We start from the raw sequence: 12399 nt of genomic DNA, 5'->3' as shown, positions 1-12399 counted from the left end.
CACGTCTGCACCCGTATTCACCTAGGTAGCCCCAGATAAGTTTTATATATAATTCGGTATAGTTCGGCCAGCCAGTTTGCACAATCAAAGTAGTTTATTTCTGTTCACGCATAATTACAGCGGTGAGTGCTCCCGGCTCATCAGCTGGGGTGCGAGCACGCTAATTACTCAGCTGTGTCAAGTCAAGCAGAACAAAGAGACGCCACTGCAGAGCAGAGGAGTTTGGTTTCCCCACAGAGCGTGTAAACAGTACCAACAAAGAGCTGAACGGACCGCCGGTAAGAACGCTTTTTATTTTTATCTGTGGATGCGAGGTACCTGAGATGTGGGTGAAGTTGATTGTAGCGCCCGGTGCTTTGTGTAAATGTTGGCTGGTGAGGAAGAGTTGTTGTAACTTGTTTGGTCGGATAAATATTGCAGCGGTCTGCTTAATCCCAATTTAAAGTGTTTGATGTGCAGACATAACTGTGCTGGATCATTGGCTGCTAGTGTGAGCATAGGATAAACGGGTCTTTTTTTTTCTACCTGCAGACAGCATGTTTAAGGCTGCTAAAACAGTGATTCACTGCTAAAATAATAATTTTATAGTGGATATGGGATGTAAATGTGTGTCTAAACCTGGGGGGAAATTGTTGGTTGATTAGTTATTTATTAATTTGTATGTTGGGTCTAGTAAAATGCTTAATTCATTGTTTCCATGGTTAAAAAAAATGTATTTTATATATTTTGATGCATTTACATTGAAATAATTCACTTAAGTCTGTTTTAACTTAAAGGGAAAAGGTTAATCTGTTTTCATACACTTGGTTAATGGTTAATGTGAAAGGGTTTTGATAATTGATAATTATTCATTGGTATATTAATTATAATTATGGGTTTGATAATTATTTGATTTGGTAGAACCTGGTTTTACAAAATGGTAATCATGTGGTGTTTTGTCTTTTAAGGTTTTTCACCTGCTGAGGGAAAAAGGCTGTAAAGAAAAAAAAAAAAAGGAAACTGTTTTCCTTCTTCTGCACTATTCTGGGCAAAAACCGAAAAAAAAAAAAAAAAAAAAAAAAGGATCAACGGCCTGGTCTTTGAGTGGATTCCAGCTTTTAATGTTCAGCGTTGGTACACCCCTTCAAGTGTGGGGTTAATACAGCAAGCGAGCAAAACACTTGACAGTTTTAATGTTCTTACCACAGACAGTCTCAGGATTTAAGGCTGATGTTCTCCCACTTTATTCTGTTGGACTGATTATGAGAGCTGATGGTGTTGGCTGTTGTCTGCTTAGGCAGATGATTTTCTGTAACGTTTTATGAAGTTAAATGCACATATGCATACATATCTTTAGCACTGTCTCAGGATTTAAAGCAACAACTTTTGATTTAAAGATTATAATAAGAGCTGATGAAGCAGACTTTTCTATGCTCAGGGTATATGTTGCTGAACATGCCGTGTAAAATTTCTTGTTGGATGTTTATGTGTCTGACTTTGACACATCTGTTTACTTCTGAAAGTTTTGAAGACGTTTCAATGTGTGCTGGTTTTTGGAGTTGAATCCATTCAATCAACAGCCAAAGATGTATTCATAGGAATGAAGGCTGTAAGTTGAGGCAGTTTTTCAAATAAATGTTTTACATTTGAACAGATGAGTTGCAAGTTGATTATGTGAAGTCGAAGGAAACTGGTAAACTTGCTGTTATTAGTTTAGATAAGGGATACCATTTAAAAACACAAGTCGTTTTAATTTGAAAACTTAAGTTCAGTTGCTGCCTTAAAAACCACAAGTGAACATAACTTGAAATGTCAATTGGTATTAATATGGTCAAAATTATCTTAACTTAAACAACTTGTGTAACTTAACTTTGCGAGCTGAAACAAAGCATATCTTGATATTGAGTTAAAATAAAAACATGAGACATAAAATGAAAACTAAGAGGATAAAATGACATTTCATAAGAGACAACAGTAGCCTAATAATTTGGGAACACTTAAAATATCTGTGTACATAAAATATAGGACTATGATTATAAATGCGCAGACGTGTCAGGTACAGAAATTGTGAAATTGTGTCATTGGCCAGCATAGATCATCAGATCATTCTGTGAGATGATTGGACGGTGGGTGGGCGAGAAAGAGAGAGACGAGGGAAGGAGAGGGCAGAGCGCGGCGCACGTGTCATTCGCTCGTCGTTAGCTGGCTTGCGTTTTGTGTGTTTTAATTGTGTAACGGAAAGACTTTTGGAAAATTGACCATCGCATGTTTACTCGCCAACTGTCTGTTGGTTGAGGCAAGTGTTGGTGGAGTGCTTTGGTGACGTCAGGGCAGAGTTTTATTCGGAAGGTCCGACGACGGAGGCGCTGACGGGCACGGACTAATTCAACTCGCGGGTGGAGTTTGACTGCTGCTGCTGCTGCTGTGTGAGTTTCTTCGGAGACGGCCGACAAGGGTCGTCCCGCACGAACGGCGTGCTTGGTGTGCCGGCGGTTCCTGCGCTGTTGAGTATGGCAAGCCGTTCCTGCCAGAAATACGCCACATTCAGTCACGTTTCAACTTCATTACAGCGTAAAAAAACCGCCGTTTTTTCAGATTTTACGGCGTTTTTTACGCCATAATGCGCAAAAAGAACGCCGCTTTTTACGCCGTAATGAAGTCATCCAAAAAACGCCGTTTTACGCATCAAAACGCGCGTAAAGTACGCGCGTTTGTGTATGGCAAGCCGTTCCTGCCAGAAATACGCCACATTCAGTCACGTTTCAACTTCATTACGGCGTAAAAAACGCCGTTTTTTCAGATTTTACGCCGTTTTTTACGCCGTAATGCGCAAAAAGAACGCCGCTTTTTACGCCGTAATGAAGTCCTCCAAGAACGCGTGTAAAAAACGCCGTTTTGCGCATCAAAACGCGCGTAAAATACGCGCGTTTGTGCGCACCATAACGCGCGTAAAAAACGGCGTTTTCCTAGTATGATAATAATCTCCACCCTTCTTTTCTCTCAGCCACTGAACTTGAAGCGTCTGCGCCCAATCGCTGATCAAGACAAGCAGACCAAATCAGTTCAGCACAGATCACATTCCATAAATTAACTTCGTCGTCCTCTCCCTTATTTATTTATTTATTTATTTATTGGTCAACGCTTCTATGTTATTGTTGATTTTCATTTTCTTGGTCAATGCTTCTATGTTGTTGATTTTCACTGGTTTACTCCCTGGCCAATGAAGTGAAGAAGTGGTACAGTGGTTAGAGCTCTGGAGACACACACACGTATGTATATGTATATGCAGCCAAAATATATGTCTATATATCCTAACAATGCATGGAAGGGGAGTTTAAACAACGACAGAAATGAGAGGAAGTACAAGTACACACAGGCTTCTGCCACCATGTTTACTAACACAGGGCTGCAAAGTCAGTGGGTTTACATCCAAACAAATACATACAATACAAAGGATTCGAGTAATTAATGCCACTCGCACCTGTAAGCTAAAAGGTCTCTGTTTCAAAGTCCTGAGCTCTAACCACTGTACCACTTCTTCACTTCATTGGCCAGGGAGTAAACCAGTGAAAATCAACAACATAGAAGCATTGACCAAGAAAAATAAATAAACGATGCATGGAAGATGAATTTAAAATAACGACAAAGTTAATTTATGGGATATGTTCCTGCCTATCACCCAAAATATTAACCTACGAGAAACTACAAGGCAAGTCAAGACAGACTTTGCCACAAAGGAGATGTGTGCTGAACTGATTTGGTCTGCTTGTCTTGATCAGCGATTGGGCGCAGACGCTTCAAGTTCAGTGGCTGAGAGAAAAGAAGGGTGGAGATTATTATCATACTAGGAAAACGCCGTTTTTCTAGTAGTTAGTTAGTTTGTCCTAACTTACCTTGTTGTTTCTCGTAGGTTAATATTTTGGGTGATAGGAAAATATCCCAGAAATTAACTTGGTCGTTATTTTAAATTCCTTTTCCATGCATCGTTTATTTGTTTTTATTTTTTTTGGTCAATGCTTCTATGTCATTGTTGATTTGCACTGGTTTACTCCCTGGCCAATGAAGTGAAGAGGTGGTACAGTGGTTAGAGCTCTGGACTTTGAAACAGAGACCTTTTAGCTTGCAGGTGCGAGTGGCATTAATTACTTGAACCCTTTGCGTTTTTGTTTTTGTGTGTCCAGGGGCCTCATTTATAAAACATTGCGTAGAATCCATACTAAAAGTGTGCGTACGCCCAAAAGCTGAAAATGGCATACGCCAAAAAATATTCGGATTTATAAAACGTGCGTACTCACACCTGCACGCAATTTTCCCTTTATAAATCACACTCCACCTGGAAGATTGCGCAGGTGGATTCACCTCACATCCCGCCCCCGACACACCCACATTTTACCATGAATGGTCAATGCAAAGTACCTCATGAATGACTTTGCATATAAATATACCTGCTGATCAATGGCATTTTACGTTCGATCATGGCAGAGAAAAGAAAAAGAAATTTTACGGAGACTGAAATCGAGGTGCTTGTGGGTGAGGTGGAGGCCAGAAAGGATATTTTGTTTGGTGGTCACGGTAGTGGCGTCACGAATAAAATAATAATAATTAAAAAAAATGAGTGGCGGCACGTCGTCACCGCAGTGAATAGTTCCAGTGCCACAGAGCGATCTGTGGCAGAAATTACAGATCCCTACACTACTGTGCGTCAGGATGAATGAGTCATGTGCTGACCCAGGCCACCGTGCCACTACATTCGTCAAGATCATGTCCGAGGTACAAATAATTTGTACATTGAGTGAATGCACATTTTTTCGATTCACATAAGCAAATTCATTTTCACTCGGAGCCCTTATATCAATGTGAGTGCAGTCAATTGCGCCGATTAAATTTGGGAAACCGGACATTGCTGCAAATTGCCTTTTAATGTTGGCCTGTTCACCCACAGTGTAAGGAAACCTGATTTATCGACGGGTCATTTTTATAATGCCATCCAAAACGGCTGGCATTATGGCACTGAGGGATGGCTGCGATATCCCAGATCTAAGGACATAATTTAACTGAATTATACCCAAAAGGGGCTTTAGACAGACAATCTAATATTATATAATATTAATCATATCAGACACTTACCTGTCGGCTAATTCCCACTGAAAGGAGCCAGTCGCCAGAAACCCCCGAGTGGTCAGCACCTGGATATGCACCGGGATGGCGCGGTTCCGGCGAGTGGGTCTATCTGACACTGGGCCCAGTTCAGCACATAGATCCAAGAGCACCGCTCTAGGGAATCTAAATCAGCTTATTAGCCAGTCATCATCATGGGCCAGGGAAGCTCCGTGGTCCCGAAAACTTCTCTCCATCCTGATCCTACCATTTGCGTGATCTTCCAGCAGTGCCAGCGCATCCATTGTGCAGCATTACGCACGAGTGTCACCGCACTATTTATATGCTTACTCAGCAAACTGAATGATTGTTGCACACCTTGTCACAATTAATACTAATCCATCAGTGCCATCCACCGCTCTGTATCATTTGAAGATGGAAGTATGATATATGAATATTGTGCATACATATTGTGTAGGCCTAACGGCTCATTAAAGGAACACATCTATAACACTGCAGACTTGGGTGTTTATGATTACGCGGGTCTATAAGTCTGATATGTGATGACATTAAATGTATGAGATCAATCTGGCTTCAATTCACCACCACACCATCTGCATCGCCAGTTTCCCCGTCTCCAAAATGTTCGTACGCAAGCATCAAAGTTGGCGTACCGGTGCGCACATTCTCACGCTAAGTTTATTTTTATAAATCACAACCTTTGCGTAGAAAGTTGCGTACGCAACTTCCAAGCCCCGTTTTGTGCGTAAGCAAGTTTTATAAATGAGGCCCCAGAGCTTTTTAATGTTATCAGTATGTGAAATTTGTTTGAACCAGTCAGAGGAGAGGTGTAACTAAGTTCATCCCTATCAGGTAAACCTTCGGGTAGCTTAAACGAACCCAAGCGCCCCGTCAGTTTGTTCATAGTGATCTCCTCCATTTTCGAGAGTGACAGTGGTGGGGTGCTACAGATGTAAATCTCATAATTTAAGTTTAGACACATGTATGCTGAACAGTAGTTGTTTTTTGTTTGTTTGTTCTTCAGACAATCTTGTCAAGGCCATAAAACATGCTTGGTTCGTAGAGGAGGCACCAAAGCATGTTGATGCTGCACTTGGTAAGGATCAATTGTCACAGCAGTTGATCAAACATCTCTAAAAGATTGCTCAAAGGGGATTTATTTGGTTTTTCTGTTCAAAATGCGTGGAGGCGGCTTTTTGTTGTAAATTGGTACTATATATATTACATTGTGTTGAGGAGCCTTTGAAGATTTTAAATTGATTTATATTTACAAACTGGGTTCATGCCAATGTGCTGTCTGCTAACTTGGATGTCTTCCAATTTGTACAGAATTATTGTTTGGTGGATTATGGTAGTGGAAAATAGAGTTGCTAAATCAGCTCCAGACCTAAAGGCAACTGTCTTTGAACGCTCATGCATAAAATGTTGTTTCTCTTCTTCACATAACAAAAGGAATCTCAGACTGTTTTCTGGACTACTTGGTGGGTTTCTCATTGCAACGACTGGACATCGGAAGAGTGTAATTATCAACATGTCCGTGAAAGAGGTCAAGACTGCTGAAAAGACTACAAGAGGTCATCATGTCATTCGTCTAAGTACAAATGTTCAAATGAAACAAGTGAACACAACATGCATCTATTGTTTAACAACTTAGCTAGAAACACTAATCAAATGTCTTTTTAAAATAGATTCAGGAGCACAAAACCCAGAGATACTTTGGGCAGGCAGCCATACCACTGAAACTAGAGGAGTGTGCCTGGTTCAGGCGTTACAACAGACTTCGTGGTCAAATTGAGGGAGGCTCGGAGGCATCCATGTTTTTTCATACCACTGTTGGTCCTGGCCCCACATTCAATATGTTACGTTCTTCTGTTTGCCACTTACGTAAGACACGTTTTGTTCTTTTAAAGTCTTTATTATTATTACAAGATACAACATTTTTATCTTATGTACTCTGTGCATGATTTCTCCCATCAGGCCAAGCGGTAGCTGGGACATAAAACATATGAGAGGGTAGCAACATTTTTTTTTTAATTGTATCTTTATTTGGAATAGACAAAATGGTATAAACACATGGTCTCAACAGTAAAAACAAAAATAAATGCCATTCCAGTTTTTGTTTTACATACAGAAAGTGTGCGACATCAGTCGTCAGGGTTTACAAATCACAAAAATGTGCATTCAAAAATTGAAGGACAGACATTGTATGATCTTTGCAAGTCCCACTCTCTTATAACAACAGAAACTACTTGAGACTTGTGTTTAGATTGCATCAGTGGGAGTCCAGTTGTCTTCTTAAGGGCCATATTGGTAATTTGCCCAGACTAGATCGCCTAAAAACTTCCAATACAGCTTAGTGTAAGATAGGCCAGTCAACTATTTACAAAATCCATGGGGGGAGGGTGCCCCCGCCGCCGCCATAATAAAAATAATAATAATAATAAAACACCAATCATAAATTAAATGGGTAAATTACAAAGAAACGTTACCAGTGAGATCAAATAAAGTCTGCTCTCGTGGGGGCAATGAATCAAATCCATTTATTCCAGATCTGGTAGAATTTGTCCTTTTGAAGTCTTATTTGGTAGGTTAATTTTTCCATCCTAAATATCTCCAGAATAATTCCAATCCAGTCATCTAGAGTAGGTTGAATCGGGCTCAACCATCTTCTTGTGACAGTTTTCTTACTTGCCACCAAGAGAATTTGCAGCAGCTTTATCTCTCTCCTACATTTGAAAAAAGGAACATGACCCAGGTACAATACATCAAAACTCAAGGGTATTTGAGTGTTAAAGACTGTGCTTAAAGAAACCTGGATATCCCTCCAGAAGGCTTTTAACTTGGGGCAATCCCAGAAAATATGGTAGTGGTTAGCTGCATTCGATCCGCACTGCCTCCAACATTGCATAGCTGCCCCTTTATACCTGTCCTGATGTGGTGTCCTGAAAAACCTAATGATATTCTTCCAGCAAGGGTAGCAACATTTATGTACCATGATCCCCAAACGGCCAAAAGATTTTACCAAGGTTACTTCAGCATGAAAAATTGACAAACAGTTCTTTTGGGTTGAGTAGTATCAGTTCATGATTTTAACCTTTCATTTTACAGGGGATGACCCGACAGAGGACACAGTCCAGAGCAGAGCATTGACGATGATGGCAGTATCAAGCTATGCAGTCAAAAAAAAGAAGAAAGAGCAGGTGCGGACTGTGATGAGGTGGTGACAGAATCACCTCAGGGGGGCATAAAGGAGGGCATGCAAGAATCTGAAAAGAAGAACCATGGAAACAAGCAGCGGGTGACTGGGTTCTAATCTAAGAGCTATCCTCAGCCAGTCAAAGATCGGTAAGAGTAGTCTTCATCAGTTTCAGTGAATAGGCTAAGTGAGTGAGAAAAAGATCATTTTATCTTATCTAAAACAGATGGTGAGCTCCTCTGAAGGTGAGGGGTCAGGTGATTGGCAGCCCCCAAAGAATGGAACAGAAGAAGAGGAGGAGGAAGAGGAGGCCAGTTTGAAGCAAAGGGTTCCACAGCTGCACAAGAAAGACTTTTTGCCCTCAGCCAGCCCAAGATTGGTGAGAATTTTCTTCAGCAGTTTCAATCCATTCAATGATATTTGAGTCCTGAGAAAGAAAATTTACTTTTTGTCTTATCGAAAACAGATGGCGAGCTCCTCTGAAGGTGAGGGGTCAGGTGATTGGCAGTCCCCAAAGAATGGAACAGTCACACTCAGTGCACACTCCATCCATCCATCCCGGTAGGGCATGTTATAAATGATTTTTTTTCTTATGCATATATATACATATACAAACATATACATGCGACATGCATTATATATTACATTATATTGAATTTCTATCCATATACAAATATTAATCTATACACATATACATATACAATCCACACATATATACATATTCATATTCATATACATATCCATACATACGTACACATATGTGGGTAGGACAAAACATTTTTGTCCTACCCATGTATAAATGTATCTGGATATAAAACCATATATATATATATATATATATACACATACACACACACACACACACATATATATATACCCACACATACATATGTTAATATTTAGGGGGAAGTTCCACAGATATATGCATATGTGAACCAATACTGCACAGACATCCATATATACTTTGAGCAGTATGTAACAGGTGGGATGCCCGCCTGAAGGGAGAGCCAGAGGGAGAGAGAGAGATGTGTATATATATATATCTATATGAAAGCACCTATATGGGGGAAGGGGGAGCCCTTGTATATAGATATGTCCATATAGATAATAATAATTCTAAATAGATAGATGTAGAAATGTAAAATCTAGAAGAAATATAATTCAAATCCACTCATATTTATATTAGGGTTAGAAATCATTTCCATAAAAAATTATAAATCATAACCATATAAATTAGTATTAAGGGTTAGGACAAAACATTTTTGGGTTAGGGTCAGGTGAAGATAAAAACGTAACATCCTATTGGATGTTATGGTGGGTGCTGGCACAGGGGAGAAGGAGAACGGTTTCATTGAAAGAGCCGTTTAAAATCCCAAGATGGTTAAGAAGGGGTCCTCCCAGAGAAAACCTTAAAGGGTGTTTCTAAAAGAATAATAGAAATTAGATAAGTAGAATAAAATGGCCGATAAGACACAGGGTGGGACCGTTATCTTAGTTTTAAGAGTGGTCCACGGCGCAGGTGGGGCAGTAAGGATGTAATATAACTGAATTAAAACCATTTTCCTCGGCTTTAGTTTTGTTAAATTATTTTATCCCCAGAAGTTTTTAGAGAGAGAACATTAAAATGACTGTTTGTTGTTGAAAAAATATAATTCTAAATAATTTAATAAATTGTAAATGGAATCATAAAATACTGGATTGGTTAAAGGAATAGGTGCAGCAATAAGACACACACACACACACACACACACACACACACACACACACACACAAAATTGTACACGCGCGTGCACACACACACACACACACACACACACACACACACAGCCAATGCAGTGATTCTAAAACCGGTGTAATATGCGCCTGCCTTCTGGTCCTCGTAAGCACACGTGCAGCTGAGTTCTGTAGAAGTTGTAAACTTGTGATGTTTCTTTTAGGAAGACCAGAAGGCAGGGCATTGCAATAAGCATGCATCAGCATCTCTGTGTTTGCCTGAGAGAGAAACGGGCAGACTCTATTCTTTAAATGATAAAATCCTGTTTTTGTAACATATTTAATGTGCGGAATAAAATTGAGCTCAGAGTTAAAAATTACTCCCAGATTTTTTACATGATTGGGTGGATTTTAAGACAATGTTTGCAGTTTTGGTAAAAGTTTCACTCTCTGGGCCTCAGGACCGATGATTAAAACTTCAGTTCTGTTCTGGTTGAGCTGTAGGAAGTTTTCTTCCATCCAGGATTTGATGTCTAAAATACAGTTAAAAAGGGCATCAAGTGGCCCTGTGTCATCAAGAGATATGGAAATATACAGCTGTGTATCATCAGCACAGCTGTGACAATTAAAACCATGTCTCCTGATGACACTGCCAAGTGGGAACATATAGAAATTAAAAAGAATTGGGCCTAAAACTGATCCTTGGGGCACACCACATTTTATTTCATGTATTCTCGAGGAGCGTGTATCCGAATTTACCAGGAATTTTCTCTCTGTGAGATAGGAAGTGAACCACTTAAGAACAGTGCCAGAGAGGCCAACCAGGCATCTGAGTCTACTTAAAAGAATAGTGTGATCTACTGTATCAAATACAGTGCTCAGATTTTAATCTCAGGCAGGGCTCTCAGCCTTGTAGCCTTCATTGTTTCAGGCTGATCTGGCTGGCTAGGCGGGCCAGCGGGAAGAGACTCCTGCAAAGAGGAGAGAGGAGTGACAGCGAGTAAGAAGCTCATTGCTTTTCACTCATTGATCGCTAGGGTTGATTCAGCTGATCTGGCTGACTAGGCGGGCCAGCGGGAAGAGACTCCCGCAAAGAGGAGAGAGAAGTGACAGCGAATAAGAAGCTCATTGCTTTTTGTTTTTGCCGGTGGACGTCAAAGTCTCCGGGCTGACCGCGTCGGCAGTTTGGCATGTTCCACCCAACCGCTCCATGTGTGTCCCTCCCGAAGCCCCTCGCTCGGTGGAAGACGACAAGGTCCCCCTGGCGGACGACCATCCATCATCAATCAGTCCAGCATCTTCTGTAACTCCACCCAGAGGGTTGAGCTTTTGGCCAACAAAATCACCCAACTGGGCTACTCAACAGCCTCTGGCATCTTAGATCAAGGTGGCGTAAGGGAGGTCAGCAAATCAGATCTGTAACTGGGAATGCTTCTACATTCATGCAAAATGATGCAGGAGCACAGGAACCGCGTGTTCCATGACTTGAGGAATGGATTGTGCAGGAACATTGGTAGATCATTGGTAGATCAGGGGTGTTTTAGAAGCAGTGAGCGAAGAGGGAGGAGCCCAGCGCCGAATCCCCGTCCGACCGGCGGACGTGGGAAATGTGGCGTACGGAAGACTGCCTTTGCCCGGTGTTGCTCGGGGGCCTGAGTCCTTTCACAGGAGACAGGACACCCTATAAGTACTGTACCCAAAAGATGACGTCTAAACTATGCCTGGGCAGGGCGAAGCCAGCGGGAAGAGACTCATGCAGAGGAGAGAGTGGCGAACTTTATGTTTGTCAACCACTATTGGTTCAGAAAACAGATGGTTTTATGGTGAAATCCATCCTTGCACCTAACGGCGACCTTTCTTCTGATCAGACGTGATGAGTAGAAACTGTGTTTATCAGTGTTAAAACATGAGGATGGCGACGTTTCTTCTGATTCCACTTCAAAGAAAGAAACATTGAAATTTTCATTTAGAGCCTCTTGTGTGGAAAAATAAACAAGCTCTATCTCTCCTGCACAGGCTGTAGTGGGCATAGGGCTGCTTCCCTCTTGCTTTCACACGTTTCACGTGTCAGATAAGAGTGTTTCCAAAGCAAACTGTGAACACTGCCCACCAGGTAAAAGACAGCTACTTTGTTTTTTCTGTGGTCTTCCCTGTTTGCTCGCCGCTACTGAAGGAATCCTGGTTAGTTTCTTTTCCCCCCACTTAGTAATATGCTTAAATTCAGCGGGTCGTTTCGTCTGATCTGCATGCACATAAAACAGAAGTGTTCATTTATGGCGGCAGTGGTGCAACAGCTGAGCGAGCGTGCTTCACTGCTTCAAATAGATTGCTCGGTTCTGTCAGAACGCTTGTTCCAAAAAAGGGTTCACTACTTCTTTTTCTCTCTTTCACAA

At 41.1% G+C, this 12399-nt stretch overlaps 2 protein-coding genes across 9 annotated transcripts in view; both read left to right on the top strand.

The window, feature by feature from the left end:
* LOC143317615 (uncharacterized) overlaps window positions 1–12399 on the top strand; it is a 238911-nt gene that overhangs the window by 27638 nt on the left and 198874 nt on the right. The window lies entirely within an intron of this gene.
* Window positions 8187–12399, top strand: part of LOC143317620 (uncharacterized) — a 176513-nt gene continuing 172300 nt past the window's right edge. For all 8 annotated transcript variants that reach the window (XM_076725717.1, XM_076725718.1, XM_076725721.1 and 5 more), the window contains exons 1-3: window positions 8187–8442; window positions 8520–8672; window positions 8760–8854. In XM_076725717.1, coding sequence (XP_076581832.1) covers window positions 8520–8672; window positions 8760–8854 — 248 coding nt within the window. In that variant the 5' untranslated portion in view covers window positions 8187–8442. The remainder of the gene's footprint in view (window positions 8443–8519; window positions 8673–8759; window positions 8855–12399) is intronic.

The sequence above is a fragment of the Chaetodon auriga genome, assembly GCF_051107435.1.
Source record: "Chaetodon auriga isolate fChaAug3 chromosome 23 unlocalized genomic scaffold, fChaAug3.hap1 SUPER_23_unloc_1, whole genome shotgun sequence".
Taxonomy (NCBI): domain Eukaryota; kingdom Metazoa; phylum Chordata; class Actinopteri; order Chaetodontiformes; family Chaetodontidae; genus Chaetodon; species Chaetodon auriga.
The sequence above is the reverse complement of the archived record's forward strand: the minus strand, read 5'-3'. Positions and strand labels throughout refer to the sequence as shown.